Source organism: Pollicipes pollicipes, unplaced genomic scaffold, assembly GCF_011947565.3.
Source record: "Pollicipes pollicipes isolate AB1234 unplaced genomic scaffold, Ppol_2.1 Scaffold_4881;HRSCAF=5763_pilon_pilon_pilon, whole genome shotgun sequence".
NCBI classification, from domain to species: Eukaryota; Metazoa; Arthropoda; class Thecostraca; order Pollicipedomorpha; family Pollicipedidae; genus Pollicipes; species Pollicipes pollicipes.
Genome location: NW_023596576.1, coordinates 24,874,780 through 24,889,748, shown reverse-complemented (window position 1 = coordinate 24,889,748; position 14,969 = coordinate 24,874,780). Strand labels below are relative to the sequence as shown.

At 50.6% G+C, this 14,969-nt stretch overlaps 1 protein-coding gene across 1 annotated transcript in view; it reads left to right on the top strand.

Annotated features, from left to right (window-relative positions):
- The first annotated feature begins 730 nt into the window (after positions 1–730).
- LOC119100160 (zinc finger protein basonuclin-2) overlaps positions 731–14,969 on the top strand; it is a 134,258-nt gene continuing 120,019 nt past the window's right edge. The window contains exon 1 of the mRNA XM_037223270.1: positions 731–864. Coding sequence (XP_037079165.1) covers positions 840–864 — 25 coding nt within the window. The 5' untranslated portion in view covers positions 731–839. The remainder of the gene's footprint in view (positions 865–14,969) is intronic.

Genomic DNA, 14,969 nt, shown 5'->3' with positions numbered 1-14,969 from the left:
GGCGAGCGACTAGAATATTTTCCAGATTTTATTCTTTGATTTTGTTACAGGGTGCCGGGACGGCGGGCGGTTCCATGATTTCTTGCACAATTTGCATAAAACGTTCTTGTTTCTTCAGCTCTTGGCCTCCAACTCAGTTAATGAGCTCACTATACCTCTTCGTTGCATAATGATGCTGCCTGACCTATCAGACATTTTATGCGTCTTGCTGAATGTCGTGAAATTCTTTTCTTAGCTTCAAGTCCTGATCTTTTAAAACATTTAACCCACGGTAGAAGCACTTTTCTCACTGAGAACATCATTCCTCTCAGTATCAGAAGTTGTTACCTCTGATAGTGAGCGAGAGCGGCCGATGGATAAGTCGGCAAGCCTCAGTTTTGGTCGCGAACGACAGAATGGCTAGATTCGCGGGTGAGGCGAGTTGTGCTCATATGCCAGCTGCATTGACTATAGCATCTTCTAATTTGGGTAGTCACATCAGGCTCCCCAGACCTGTACAATTTCAGCGTCCCCGCACACCTCCACCCAGTCCCCCGAGGCCTTCCCCGCAGTTCGTTCACCCACCCTCAGCCGGTGTCGCCACTGTCGCCGCGAGCCAATTCGGCGTACCAGGGAGCCGCTCGGCTTGTCGTGCGCGTCTCTCCCCTTCGCTCCCAGAGCCGCCGCGAATCGGCTCGGGTGTGTAGAAGTGTCGTAGTGGTGTCGCCGTCAATGGGACGACAGTCGGTGGCGGGCCGTTTTCCGGGGAGGAGGTCCCCGTCGCAGGCTACGCACGAGCGCGGACAACGTGGCCCGAGGCACCGTCTCCTGAGTTGAGGGCCTGGTGACAACCTCGTGCCATGGGTATTGTTGCCAGGAGAACAGGTCAGTGAGGCAACGTCAGCAGAATGTGTTTTGGAAAGGATTGAACGGTTTTGGAGCCGCCGCCTTGTCCCAATGCTTATAAGCGAGTCGACACGACCAAGTGACACTTAATCTTGCCTCAACGGCGGATAAACGCTCGGGTGCGGCGCGTGCTCCGCAATGTTCCGGTTACAGTTGCAACGTTGCCTAAATATTTGATGCGTTTTATAAGCACATTGGCCTCCGTCAGCTGGACTGGTTCGGGGGGGGGGGGGGGTCAGGGAAACAACCTGAACTCGTTATCCAGCGGCGCCGCGCAAGAGTCGCAGAGTGGACGCATTGCTACGACTGACTGGGAAAGGTCAGCTGGCAGCTGGCCATCCGGGGCCAACCGAGCGGCCATGCCGCACCGCTTTGCGGCACGACAAGCTGTGGTCCTGTCTGCCGGAAGGGCGGAAGCGAGCTTATCTGTCGAAGTGGACGGCACAACTTGAGTGGTGGGTTAGGGTATGAGCTATAAATTATATTTAGAAGGGCTCCTGAACCACATGCCACACATGCAAACCACTGAAAATGAAATGATATAAAAAGTGCTACGCTGTACGTTAAGAATGCGATGAATTTTGTTAACCGATCACTTGAAGTCGGTGCATGGACATCCCGTTTAAGTTTGTGGTGTGTTATGATTTTGTGGCCCTGTGGAAAAGTTCAGTTCCCTGTTGTTGGCCTCGAAATGTTAGGTGATAATTGAATGTTGAGGCACGTTCGGACAGGCTGATGCTGTTGCTCCGACCAGCTTCCCCTTAGGTCAAGTCTGAGCCAGCCAATAAGTCTAAGCGATGCATATGATATACGAGCCTCCGATGAGCCGGTATTTGCGCGCCAGCGCAACTTGTACGAATTAACTCAGGTACGCATAGAGACCAAAAGCAGTAAAACACTGGAAGGAAACAGATAGAAGCAGACTACGCGAATTCTAATTATTTCGTCGTCCCGCGAGGAAACTGATCTAATTGTCTGGGAACGTTTAAAATTCCTGGAATAAAGTGCTTCGAACGACTCAAAGACATAGATGGAAAGAACTTGCAATGCAGTGAAAGGTTGACTGCATTGGACTTATCTTATAATGCTGCATTCAATCCCCCCCCCCCCTCCCTCGATGGTCGCTGTACCTTATCAAAAAAGCTGAACGAGACATGGTCGTAAAGACCAGAAATACAGATATTATTGGAAAAACAAACAATAGCTTAATGTTGCGTGTGAAAATGCGTATGGTGTTCTACATCCCAAATACGTGACGCAGTTGCATGGAGATCGCAGCAGCCGAACGACAGACACTGAATAAGATTCGATGCGCGCGCAGTTTTATACTGCAACGGTACGTCTAACGGCTGTTGGATAACCTCGGCCTGGCGCTGAGAAGAGGCGAAGCCAGCAGTCAGGGCTTACTCGGTCCCCACGAGAGAGGTGTGAAGCTCAACGTATGTCCCTATGTTCCTTACTGTCAGCAACGGCATAAAGAGGCTACAGCTTTTCAAAAGTGCATGCGTGTTACATAATCGTAGAAACGGGAAATACCTGTTACGTAAGAAGGGAAACGATATCTTTGACATCTTACTTTTCCTGAAATGCCTAAGTGTTCTCTTCGGACAATCGAGAGAAAATAGCCCAATGCTATGTAAAAACAAACGGGATTAAGATTGACAGGCAAATAGCGAGGTAAATTCACTGGTCTCCGTTGCACACAATTTACTTTTCAAACATGCGCTGTTTTATCGCCCGACATTGCAAGCTGGCATATCTAAGCTCAGTCTAGACCGTTCTCAAGAGTCAGAGGCTGCTGGTGAAAGCCATCAAATATGGATTGTTGAGTGTTCTTCTGAGAATGAAGGATGATCTCGGTTGGATGGCAGTCAAGATGAAGGCAGCGCAATGGCCAATGGGCTAAGCAAATGAATACAACAAAATAGCCACGGCGTATACTCGTCCCAGCTACAGCGTTCGAAGGGCACAAAATACATGAATACGACCAACGGGACCTGAGAGCAGCACACTAGAAGGCAGGTGCATGCACGGGCATGATCATCGTACGACGTTCGGCCCCTTTGCTGTTGGACTATGTTCTGCCATTTTGATTGTGGAAATATCTGCGTGTCGAAAGGAATTGTAGTCCACTATCCTTATTGTGCGACCCGAGATCTGAATGTTGCCGCTCTTAGGTTAAGCGTATCATTTGGTTAAGGATGATTTAATAGAAAGCCTCGAACCTAACACTTCACAACGGCGTCTACATACCCTACAACGCTCCAGTTAGAGCGCGCGAGCTTTAATTGATGTCCGGGCGCCTCGGCTGTCGCGGGTTTTTTATAACCTCCTCAGAAGCCTTGAACCTTTGTCAAGGATTCACTGGTATGTGGAGCCCCACTGTTCTCTAGAATCTTGCAGAATCCTACCAGCAGTGCATCTTGTCTAGGGTGCGTGGCCAGTAATTACCAACGTCAGGCAGCGTGCTGAGTCTAGGAAATAGTAAGAGATCCTGTAATGTTTCAACATCCAGCGAAGTTCACTGAATCAATTACATTTACTTCAAATGATAAGATTCGCTGCTTGGAATAGCTGGTATTTGAACCAAGGTCTTCTGATTGTGAATAGATTTGATCAAGAATTGTGAAATCTGATTTGATCAAGGTCTTCTGATTTCCAGTTCCAGCTGTGACGCGTACATAGTTGAAAGCCAAGCTTCATCTAGTCTTTATAACCCGACGATAGCCGTAAGGTATCTCGGCAAAACGTTGCGTAAATGATAAAACACATTTACTCAGTGTATTTATACAAAATATAGTTTGACAGAGACGATAGTTCAAACAATTATTCCACACGTGACGCAAATTTTTCATATCAGTCCTGTGGGGCTGAAAGTTTTTGGACGTTGTGTTGCAATGCTTCCAAGGGATTTACATACAGTTGTTCGTGCCAGTTGGTGTATTTTTGCAACAATGCAGTATGCCTCTGTTCCACCCTGCCCATTCGACTACCACGGGAGACTATGAATCGGTGTGGCTCATAACAGGTCCAGATCTCGTCGACCACGAGCTGTGAAGTCATTATGCCAACACAAAAGGAGAATGAAAAGGGCAGACTTATTGGAACAACGTGCGATTCGATGACCGCGCTCCGTCATATGTGATGGCGTGCAGGCCATAGATCGCCCGTTTTCGGCAGTTTTGTGGATTTAACGTCAGATCTCGGCCACCAGAGAAGGCAAGGACGTTAAATCAGCTGTTCGGCGCAGGTTAATGTGCTGTTTACACGTAACTAGACGATCTTGAAATGGTTCGACCAAAAAGAACGCCATCAGTAAACCAAGCGGCATCCGGTGTCATCACGTTCATGCCACTCATGCATCACATTCATACCACTCTGCGCCTCTGTCTTTTCGGCGTTTTGGGCGCTTGATTGTTTATTGATGCCCTGACCGCTGTCAGAACGCCGAGTCGGGTCCTACCTTCGGGGTGTGATCGTGGCTTTCAGAGAACCCTCTGAAGGTCTTGTATATGCTCCATTCGTCATGAGCCTTCGAATCGCCCTGACGGCTCAGGCCGTCTCGGAGGGGCACACGGCTTCGGAGCCCAGGCCGGGTCTAGGTCCATGATGATCTCAGCAGTTAGAGTCCTTTCACCGTTTTAGTCTCCCTTGTCCCTCGAAAAATCATTTCTGATCTTGAAAACTCTGAACACCACATGTGCACATTGACTTGTCCAGCCCATGGCCGTCTTGCTGCCTTTCAGCTGATCGGAGGTTCCCTGCTTTGATCAGGTCACACTTGCACCCTTCCTCACTCCTAGCAATCAACTGCCCTAATGACGCGTGTTAATTGACGAGCTTCTGGTCGTGTATCGTGGCACCAGCATTATATGTGCCTCCCAGCCCAACCTTTGGATTGTCGCATTCTCTCCCCATCATCCTTGAAGTCAGTTAACGCAAACAGCGGAAGAGACTCATGACAAACACCACGCGCTGTAAACAGCGTCTGCATTGTTCACCGATGCGGCTCCGGGCAGGCGGCACCACCCACCGACGGCTGAAATGGGACGCGTGGGTCGCCCCGAGGCCACGTGTCCCTCCGCGTCGACTGTGGCGCCCCCTCGTGTCCGCTGCGGGGGCCGGCCCGGTGCCGTCTGCACGGGCCACGGCCGTGGGTGGGGTGAGTCCATTGTTCCCCTGCACAGCACGCTCAGCTGCCAGAATGGGCGCCGGCTCTCCCGTAGCCACCTCTTCTCAACAAAAGACAAACAAACCGATAAACAAGCCACAAGACCACATACAAAAAGCAGGACGCAATCGGACCGTATGCTAGCGCCATGAGCTGGTAGTGGGCGAATATGAAACTAACCAGGGAGGAAGCAGGAAATCGCCTGGACTGAAATACGAGACAGATGTTTTTTTTTTCTTGTGAAAGTAGAGCGAGGTCCTTCATGGGGTGGACACTACAAGGCTGCATTAGATGAAAATGTTGAACGCTTACTGCGATCCCACGCAATAAAGATGAGATTAAGCACTGGACCGTGCTCTATTCCGATCGTAACTGCCAGAATTGTCTCAATTGGCGTGAGTGTTATATCGAACAATGTCGGAACAGGTCTTACCAGTTCCGACAGGTCTCGCCAGTTGAGCTGGATAAGCGTGATCAATTTAAACGTCGCAACAAAGGAATTGGAAACTTTTCGCCTACATTTCATGGCTTTTGCACGTTCGCGTGTCAGCATCTACATCTGCTTCGCCACCTAGGCCTGCGATCTAGTTCGGTTTGAACCTGTCGTGCCCGATATATGCTGTCATGAGACAAATAAACGATGGTTTGATAGTCGCTGGCTTAGGTGTGGAATGGAGAGCTCGGTCTTGAGTCTGACCGACATCAAATGACACCGTTTGCGTCCCGATCGCGCTCCAGCGTAACAATGCATTGGGCTTTCTTTGCATGGCATAGCTTTTGTTGAGAGCAGTGGCGCAGGCAGGGCGGGCACAGGGGGCACGTACCACCCCCCCCCCCCCGTCTTTCATAGGTCTTCGGAACCGATGAGTTGAGGACCCAAAGGGTTTGCCGGAGGTTGTATTAGGAGTCCCGGCCCGCAAAGCCTGGCCCAAAAATGCCAGCCAGAGGGCCCTTTGCGTTAATTGGGGACCCCTAAGTCGATGGGACTATCTATATCGGGCAACCAGTGCTGAACAGTCAGCTCCGTGTCGGTCTGAGCCTGAGAGCCCATTTCTCCAGCAAGGACAAGGCCGGGAACCGCGATTTACATTGGTCGGGCTCCCAAGTCAATTACGGGTCCTGTGCCGGTTAGGGGCCCACAGCGACTAACAGGGCGTCCTGTTAGGGGCAAGGGTCCCGAGTTTGCCAGGGGCAGTGTTCTAGGTGGTCCAAAAGGGTTTCGAACCTCCGGGTCCGACGATTAGGGGTCCGATTGGAAGGCTGAAGGCTCGAATGGCCCAAAGGGCTGGCTGTAGATCACATTAAGGATGCTGGCCCGCAGGGTCTTGATCTCAAATGTCAGCCAGAGGGTCTTTTGCACCAGCTGAAAAATTTATGTGACAATGTGAGCTTGTAGTCCAGCCAGAGACCGCCTAAACCAAATAGATGGTTAAGTGTCGGTTTGAGCTCGGGGCTCATTTCCCTAGTAGTGACAAGGCCGGGGCCCGTGATTTGCACTGATCAGCGTCCTTGAAACAATAAGGGGCCCCGTATCGGTCATGGCCCACAGTAGCTAACAGAGAGTCTTGCGTCGGCAACGGATCCCGAGAAGGCCAGGCAAAGATTTGCTGAACAGGGACAAGCACTGGACTCCGAATGCCAGGAGCCTCTTGCGTTGGGCTGGGCTCTCTGACAAGAAAGGATACATGAGAACTTGTGATGGGAATCCACAATGAGACAATGGGAGGGTCCCAAATCAGTCAGGGCCTCCAGTACACAATGGGAGCCCTCCACCCCATTTCAGCTAAGGGTCTGGTAAGCCGCGCTGCAGTATCTGTGTAAATCATTGGACTACCTGCGGCGTTAGGAGATCCTGTTGCGCCAATGCGGGCTCCTGCGTCGATCAGGAGCCAGCTGCCAGTGTCAGAGGGCTTTCCGCGCCAGGGAGGGAACCACCGTTTGATGTATCTATCCGAGGGCCTTGGGATTGACCAGGGCCCCGTGTCGCCAGAATGCCGCCTGGTAGGCACCCCGCGCTTGAATGTAATGGTCCTCAGCCCTTGGCCGGGAACGATAATGTACCCCCCCCCCCCCCTAGCGTGCTACCCACGAGGCCTCTTGCCCGGGAAAGGCAAGGGGTCTTATTGGTGTCCAATAAAATGGATCGCAAGTAGGTTAAAATAGGTCAGCCCTTGTTTGCCTAAGAACGTTCATCCTTTCGCGAAATCGGCTTGTGAAGCAAATTACGTAAGAAGAGCTGAGCCGAGGCGCTCGCAGTCTTGGGACCGAGAACAGCCATGGCCAGGGTTGCAGTTTTCGTAAAGCCAGACGGCGTTGGCTGCTGCAGATAACACGAGGTGGCGAGCATCGGGCGTGCCGAACGGTCGCTGTCAAACAATGCCTTCGAAAGTGTTGAATAACAATTTGTGTTGTTCGAAAACCGGACCGAGGTGCCTATTTCACATTTGTAACAGGATGACCTATGAACAGATTAGCAGTAGCAGCAACACGACAAGCGTTTTCCTTTAATCCTCCAGTTCTACCACCAGATTCCAGAACCAGGTTACGGCACTCATCTCAAGCTCAAACTCAAGCTCTAGCTCAAGTGCCCATTGGTTCCTATTATCAATATAAAAACCGCACATGTGGAATCTACGCGAGGAGCGCCTTCTTAACATAAGAATTAATTTCCTAAAGCATTGAAAAGTACTTTGAGAAGCATCATCTTTTTCGTCTGTCTTTTGACCGCCGTTAGTGTTACAGGCAGAGCCAAGGCACGGTTTAGGTTTCTGAGACTTGTGATCGCGCCTTTTCAAAGCTATGTTACTTTTTCACCAATCGATTCTGTTTGAAGGTTAAACATTCCCAGTCGAACGTGTGTTGACTGCGTTAATGAATATTTGTAGCCCCATTCTGACCCACAGTCAACCGTCACCCGGCCCTCATTATTTGCGTAGGACACTTAAAATTTCTGGCGAAGCATTTGAGCTCCATCGGTTTTGAAAAAGACCGTTGAACCTTTGAAAATAAATACCTCTGGTGGATTATTCCTTGCAGTCATTGAACGCCACGTGTTTTGGCTCATGGTTTCGAAATGCAAACGGAATTGCATTTTCCGGTGGCGTCTGGCTTCTGTTCCGTTTAAAAAAAGGTAAAAATAATAATAAAATGGACAGCATCGTGCCCTTCTCGAAATCAAATGGGTCATATCCAGCGGTTTTTTTAGCTTGGTGTGGGGAGCTTCCACTATCAGGGGGCCCTTTGCTAATCCTATATTCCCCTTACGAAGGCTCTGGCTGTGCCTCTGGTTGGGAGTGACACAATGCAATATACTAATGAAAGACCACGTAGAGTGTGTAATCATGTCACACTCAATGCATTCACAACACAATATTTACTTTTGCGCTAGTTTCAGGCTCCAAACAGCACATTAATCTCCGGGATCCAGACCGTCAATGCTCATGACACCGCACAAGGGCGTTGGACTTCAATAGACTGCAGGAGATACCAGCGAACGGAGCATACAGAAAACGATTGCATCAAGATTCCAGGACGCTTGGATCGGAAACTATTGTTTGTCCTGGAGCTGGAACGGCGTGTCCATTCTTTATGATATAGCATTTTTGGTTGTCTGACTGTCAACTGGCATCTCCCGACAATATTGCAGGTCGTATATTCTCTGCATGCGTGTGTGTGCATGCGTGGTGATGCCAGAAATATTGAAAACGTCGAAACATCTGGAGAATATTTGTTTTAAACACCAAGCCTTGATTAATACATAGACAGTGTAAATCTGGAACTTTCGCTGATTAAGATAAGCGTTATGCACGTTTATACCCGCATACCCGTCACGCAAGTGATGCGTGATAGGGTATGGCGTAATGGCCGAGTCGCCAACACGTCGGACTTACAGGTGCGGGTCCCGGGTTCGAATCCCGTTTCAACCATGGTCTCTGAGCGCGAATATGGCTGATGCAGTCGCTGACGTTCTATTAAAGGAGCGTGATAACGTGCGTCACGTTTCTTAAAGACAGTGCACCATAAAGGTTAAGAATATATTTTCTGGGCGATATCTTGTTTGCTACTCAATGTTGCGTTATAGTAAAATCATTATGAGCTGTGGAAAAGACTGAATCGCTTTGCCACATCGACCGAAAAAGGGACGATAACGGCTGTTAAATTGGATGTACACAATTCACTCATACACCACGCGAGTTTTGTGACTCAGTTGAGAATTGCAACTGCAATAAGTAGCGGCAAGTCGGGTGCCTACTAATGATACATATATTTGAATTCCGCTCTTGCTAGCGCTCGCTCTAGCCACGATACCGTCACACTGTCGGCCGTAACGGCTATGCGAGTTTAACAATAAGATTAGTATTGTCGATTATACCCCATTAAGTACTACTGACGTTTTCGTTTGATGATCGAATGTCATTCAGGGGCGTGGAAACATCTCAAAAGGTCGAAAGGTCTGGTCTCCTTTTACTAGGGTTTTTCCATGCGTCACCACGGAGTTGGTGCTAAGCATCCGCCATAAGTAATAAGGTACATGCAGTATGTTCCCTCCTCTTCCGTGCTGTGCATATGCATTTATATGAATGCAGCACTCCTTAGTCTTATATTGGTGCTTATATAAGACACAGAGCTCACGCTATAGCATTTTGTTGTGGTTGGGACCGTTGTCCGCCAAGTTGTAATATATTGTGCCGTTTTCAAGCGCCGTCATAAAACTAAACCTGAAATGTCTCCGCAGACTGACCCGCTTTGTATTATACAGATTTGACAGCCTGTCTACAAAGAGCAACGGAAGATAATGGTTGAGCAAAACTTTGAAGAGGCTTGCAAGCATTTAACATTGGCGACACGTACAATAAGTACTTTTCTTGCAGGAAAAACGCAGGAAAGATTCCTTTTGATCGTGACAGGAATCTTGTGCCTTGATCGCACGCATCATTTTAAAGTTTGTGGCAACTTAAATGTGGAATTAGGAAAGCTAATGCGCATAGGATGAAATTTCTGACTGATGTGCGAACCGAATCGAATTTGACAAAAAGCTAAATTGAGTCTTTTGCTCCTGGACGACGCTTTTTTCGAATGCTGTGTGGAAGTCTTACTGGTCAGTGTTGAGAGCCCTGCCGCTGGGTCGGCGGGGCCTCTTGGCACCATCCCGGGCGCAGACTATACGGGTCTATCAGGCCACAAACATGCAGTGGTCCGCCTCGCTGGTTTGTTTGCTTGCTTTTGCTGGGTTCGACGATTTTTCTTCATTCTGTTCACAAATCATGGAATGTTGCGCGTTAATAAGCTTACCTCAGAGGGCCTCACTGAGTCGACGCAAAATCCCATGTTATGGCATTCATTTACTTCATGGTTCTTATTTTCAGGGACACTAAAGATAGCACTAGTTTAGATGTCGCTATAAGAATCCATGTCATGGAAAAAAGTAAGAAGGAGCACAGATAAAGAATTCCTTGACATTTCCTGAATTCTTCGTTAAACGGGCTTTTCATGGAATAGTCCTGTATCCTTCCGATCCGCAGGCGCTTATAACGTTTGTCAGCAATTTCTAGATATGGGGTATGAGGACATGCTTTTCAAAGCACCACTCTGACCCGAAGCAAGCTGATGCAGGCGGCACGGCTCGAAGACGGCATGGCCGTGCTGACGTACCTGTTGTCGGGGACTGCCGCCGTTTGTGTCACAATGGTCTGGGTGGAGACAGATGGCTGGCGCGGGCCGCGACCGCGCGCCGATCGAAGACGGCCTGACCTTTGGCGCTGGGTTTGGTTTGGCAGAAGGCTCGCTGGAGGACCGAGGGGGTTAATGGGGTGAACGGACAGTTCTGGCGTGGCGCTGTGTTTCCAATGTGGTGACATAGTGCCGCAAAATGACGGGATGTAGAAACCAGCCTTGGGGCGCCGGGTTTTATTGGTTTAATTAAAAGCCTGTTGAGCTTTGCATCAGTGGACGTTTTGGGAAGCAGGTCCGTAAATTTGTGGCCCACGCTGTGTTTTTTGACATCGATGTGTCTGAAACACATGGGAGAGATCTGCCCTGCGTGTTGACCAGACTCGTCTTCGGGTCATCCCATCATACGGTGAGTGACACAAAAGCCAAACATCTCCCCGTGCCCTCACAACCCGGCAGCGGCAGTCCGGTGTCGTTCCCCCGCGGTGGGTGCGTTGCGGCGTCGGTGTGCCGGGTCGGTCCGGTCGGACGGCGGCCATGCCGGCCGGCCGGCCGCGCTGTCACCAGCCTGTCGCCGGCCGCCGCCGTATAAGGTGGCACCAATGGTTGACAACGGGCGGTGGGCGGAGCCAGCCGGGCGCGACGCTCCAATGGTGTGTCGCCGGCCGGGCGGGCGACAGAGAGCGCGGCGCCAGGTGGGCGGCCAGTGCCGGCCCGGGCGCCCAGGTGAGCTGAGTGAGCAGCCGCCGCCGGCCCGACCCGACGCCAGCCATGACCCAGCCGCCCGGTAAGTGGAGGCCGGCGCCCGGCATCGATCCGCTCTGGCGGCTCGCGGGAGGCCCGGCCGGCCCCGCCGACCGCGCCACTCTGCAGCTAGGTCAGGTTCTGGCGCGCGGCGCACGGCCGGCGCCCGGGTCGACATGGCAACGCCCGCCGGCCGGCCCCTGGCGGCGCGCGGCCACGGTGCCCCGGCCGTCACGCAGCGGTGACCTTCCTCCGCCGCGGTCGGGCCCGCGGGTGGGTGGGGACTTGGGAGCAGCGGGCGCCCCCTGCCCTTCCCCCTCGACGGCGGGGCCGGGTCAGGCCGGATCACAGCAGCGGATCGCGATGACGTGATAACGATCTTGGCCGCGGCCACCCGAGCCGCGGCGGGCGCGAGGCTCGGGTGGCCGCTCGTGGGCGACTGAGTCCCCCCCCCCCCGCCGCCCCCGCCCCCCAGTTGCGCCACGGGGGCAGGTCTGGGTGGCCGCTGGCCAGGTGCTCGGCTGAGATGCAGAGGGGGCGGCCTGCGATAGCCCAGTGTGGCCACGGGGGCAGGTCTGGGTGGCCGCTGGTCAGGTGCTCGGCTGAGATGCAGAGGGGTGGCCTGCGATAGCCCAGTGTGGCCACGGGGGCAGGTCTGGGTGGCCGCTGGTCAGGTGCTCGGCTGAGATGCAGAGCGGGCGGCCTGCGATAGCCCAGTGTGGCCACGGGCGGCGTACGTGGGCCCAGTCATGGCACTGACAAGGCCGGAGGCGGCCCCAATAAATAATGAGCCGTGCCGGTGGAGTTGGCGGGGGGGGGGGGGGGAGCAGGCGTATCCACAGTACAGCACAGGCTTGGCTCACCGAGCGCAGAAGATCGACACCTGCCACGGCCTGACGTGGTGGTCTCATCTTGATGAAGAAGACAGTTGAACAGTTGAGATCATCCTGTGTGCCTCGATGTGGGGTCACCTTCGTCCTACAATAGGTTGGGTTGACACCGGATGACTCCAGATTAGCGACCCCTTTCTAGAGGCTATGACAACGTAAACTGCGTACTTGAGAGTTCTCAAGTGAATGCTTGCCTGACTGGCAGCACTCGGCGAATGTTGGTGTAACGTGAGATTTGGAGACACTGAATTTGTGGCGTGATTTCAAATTGCTGTGAAGTTGCGTAGGCAAAACGACTTTCGCACCATCAATTACAATGCATTTATTACGTCGCATCCCCTGAGTATAAATAGTCACGTACGAACGTCAAGTTTCGTAACCACGGGTAATCTGGAGTCACATCTGCTCGCGATGACTACCACAACGAGTGCATGACGATTTGTCCACAAATTGTTTTGCTCACTTAGCCAGCAGGGTTCTTATGTTTTTTTTTACCATGGTGACACGAAATGTTTGATGTGTTTTCCACCAGGCCACTCTGTAAAGCCAGTTGGCTGCCAACACTTCAGTGAAATTGACGCACCTCTAAATACGACCAGGGGTGTTCAAAATACAGTTTTTGTCACCGACCAAATTTCTGGAAGAAAATTTGTCCCCTGCATCGTAATACGATATCATTTCACAAAATGGTCATTGAGTCCATGCCTAATAGCATTATCAGTGATCAGCCTATCACCGAAAGTCTCTTTCATCACCGCAATTTTCAATATCAGGCATGTAACCAAAACGTTCAATCATACACTGTCCTCCAACAAATGTCAGGATAATTGCTGCTGCTAGGAAAGCAGGCACACCTGCCCTAGACAAATGAGATAATCCAATCACAACACGAGTTTTCTTCCATCCTCGATACTTGCCGGGGCCTCACGTCTAAACTTGGTCTACGGTTGGATTTATTTTCTTCGACCGCAAAAAAACGACGAAGGACGTCGATAGCCAGGGCAGCATAATGCATGGTAGATTTCGAACCAGTGGCGAGCGGCACTGGGAAGGATGTGAAATATGAGGGCCTCCACGAGGCCATGCCTCCTTATGAAAATTACGTCCGCGCTTCGAGCCCTATCTCAACCGTCATCAAACTTTTCACCATACCTTAGGCATGCTCCAAGCCGGGCGCGACATGTTTTGACCGGTGGGCGCCTTTCGCCGTGCCACAACAAGTAAGTTGTGCCAAAATTTGTCAACAACTTAACATCAGGCGGCTAGCTCTTTCTGAACAAGTTACTCTCCCTGACAGGAGGGAGGGGAGGGGGGGGGGGCAATGTAACCCCCCTCCCCTACAGTTTCCTGAGGATACCAATGCGGCACATTGCGCGGTCTCGCTCAAATCTTTGGTAGCATCTGGGACATCCATTGCACGCGTGTTGACACCCGAAAGTGTCTCTAGCAATTCTGGTTTCAAAGAAGCGATGTTTTTACGAGCATTGCAAGACGATTCAAGGCCGGCGGGTGCGGCGGGCAGCCAGCGACGATTCTGCGGACCGCGCACAGGGGCCTGGCGCTGTTACCTGAACGAACCCCACGTTACGAATATAGGCTCCAAACAGATAAAACTACACGCCATTGTACTCATAATTTAACAATGGACACGCCTCTCTATGTTGCTTGTCACTTCACTGCATGGCTTCGTATATATGAACATGCAAAGCTGCTGTTTGGTTTTCAGGAAAATTTGACCTTCGACGTGGTCTAGTGGGTCGATTAACAACAGGATAATTATTACCAATCCCGAGATCTCGTTAAAGACAGTTCGCCTGTTTGTCTTTTTTGCAATGTTTTACCTTTCTTGGTTTGTAAACGTCAGTGAATGACCCCCCCCCCATCAGTCCGCGTTACAAAAACCGACGAATAAGGGTAAGGGTTAAAATCGTTGGCTGCCAATCTGTTTTATCTATTTTATATATGCTGGTGTAAAAATGTGCATTTGAGACGATGAAATGAACTGCTGCAATATATATATATATATATATATATATATATATATATATATATATATATATATATATACAGCCAACATTGTCCTCAGAGACAAACAATTGCCATTATAGGACAGTTGGACCGCAATACCATAAAATCTCCTGCTATTTAAAGTAAAACCCTTGGCGAAGGGGAAGCTGGCAATGAAACCTGTACCCCCACCCTCATTGCCTACATTTGCTATACCACCCGACTCCCCAGTTTTATTACCTTCCAATGGCCTACATCACTGGCTATCATATAAATTTCCAGCAACTAAGATTCATATTAGCCAAAGGTTGAACGGTGAGCAACTGTTTAAATGTCATCGAAGTATTGATGAAATAATTGCAATTTAAGCAGGGGCATAGTTTTTGAAGATAGGTTTGGGAGCAATGAAAAATTATGCAATATACACCCAAAATATGAATGCCTTCTAGATTAGCACACTTCGGCACAAATTTAGGGCGGGGGGGGATGGAGCCCTGGGCTGAATAAAAAGTAGGAACACCCTTGATTTGAAGATCTATGTGACTGGTAACCAATCTCAATCAAGACAAGACCAAAAATGGCATAAATGAGGCATTTCCGAA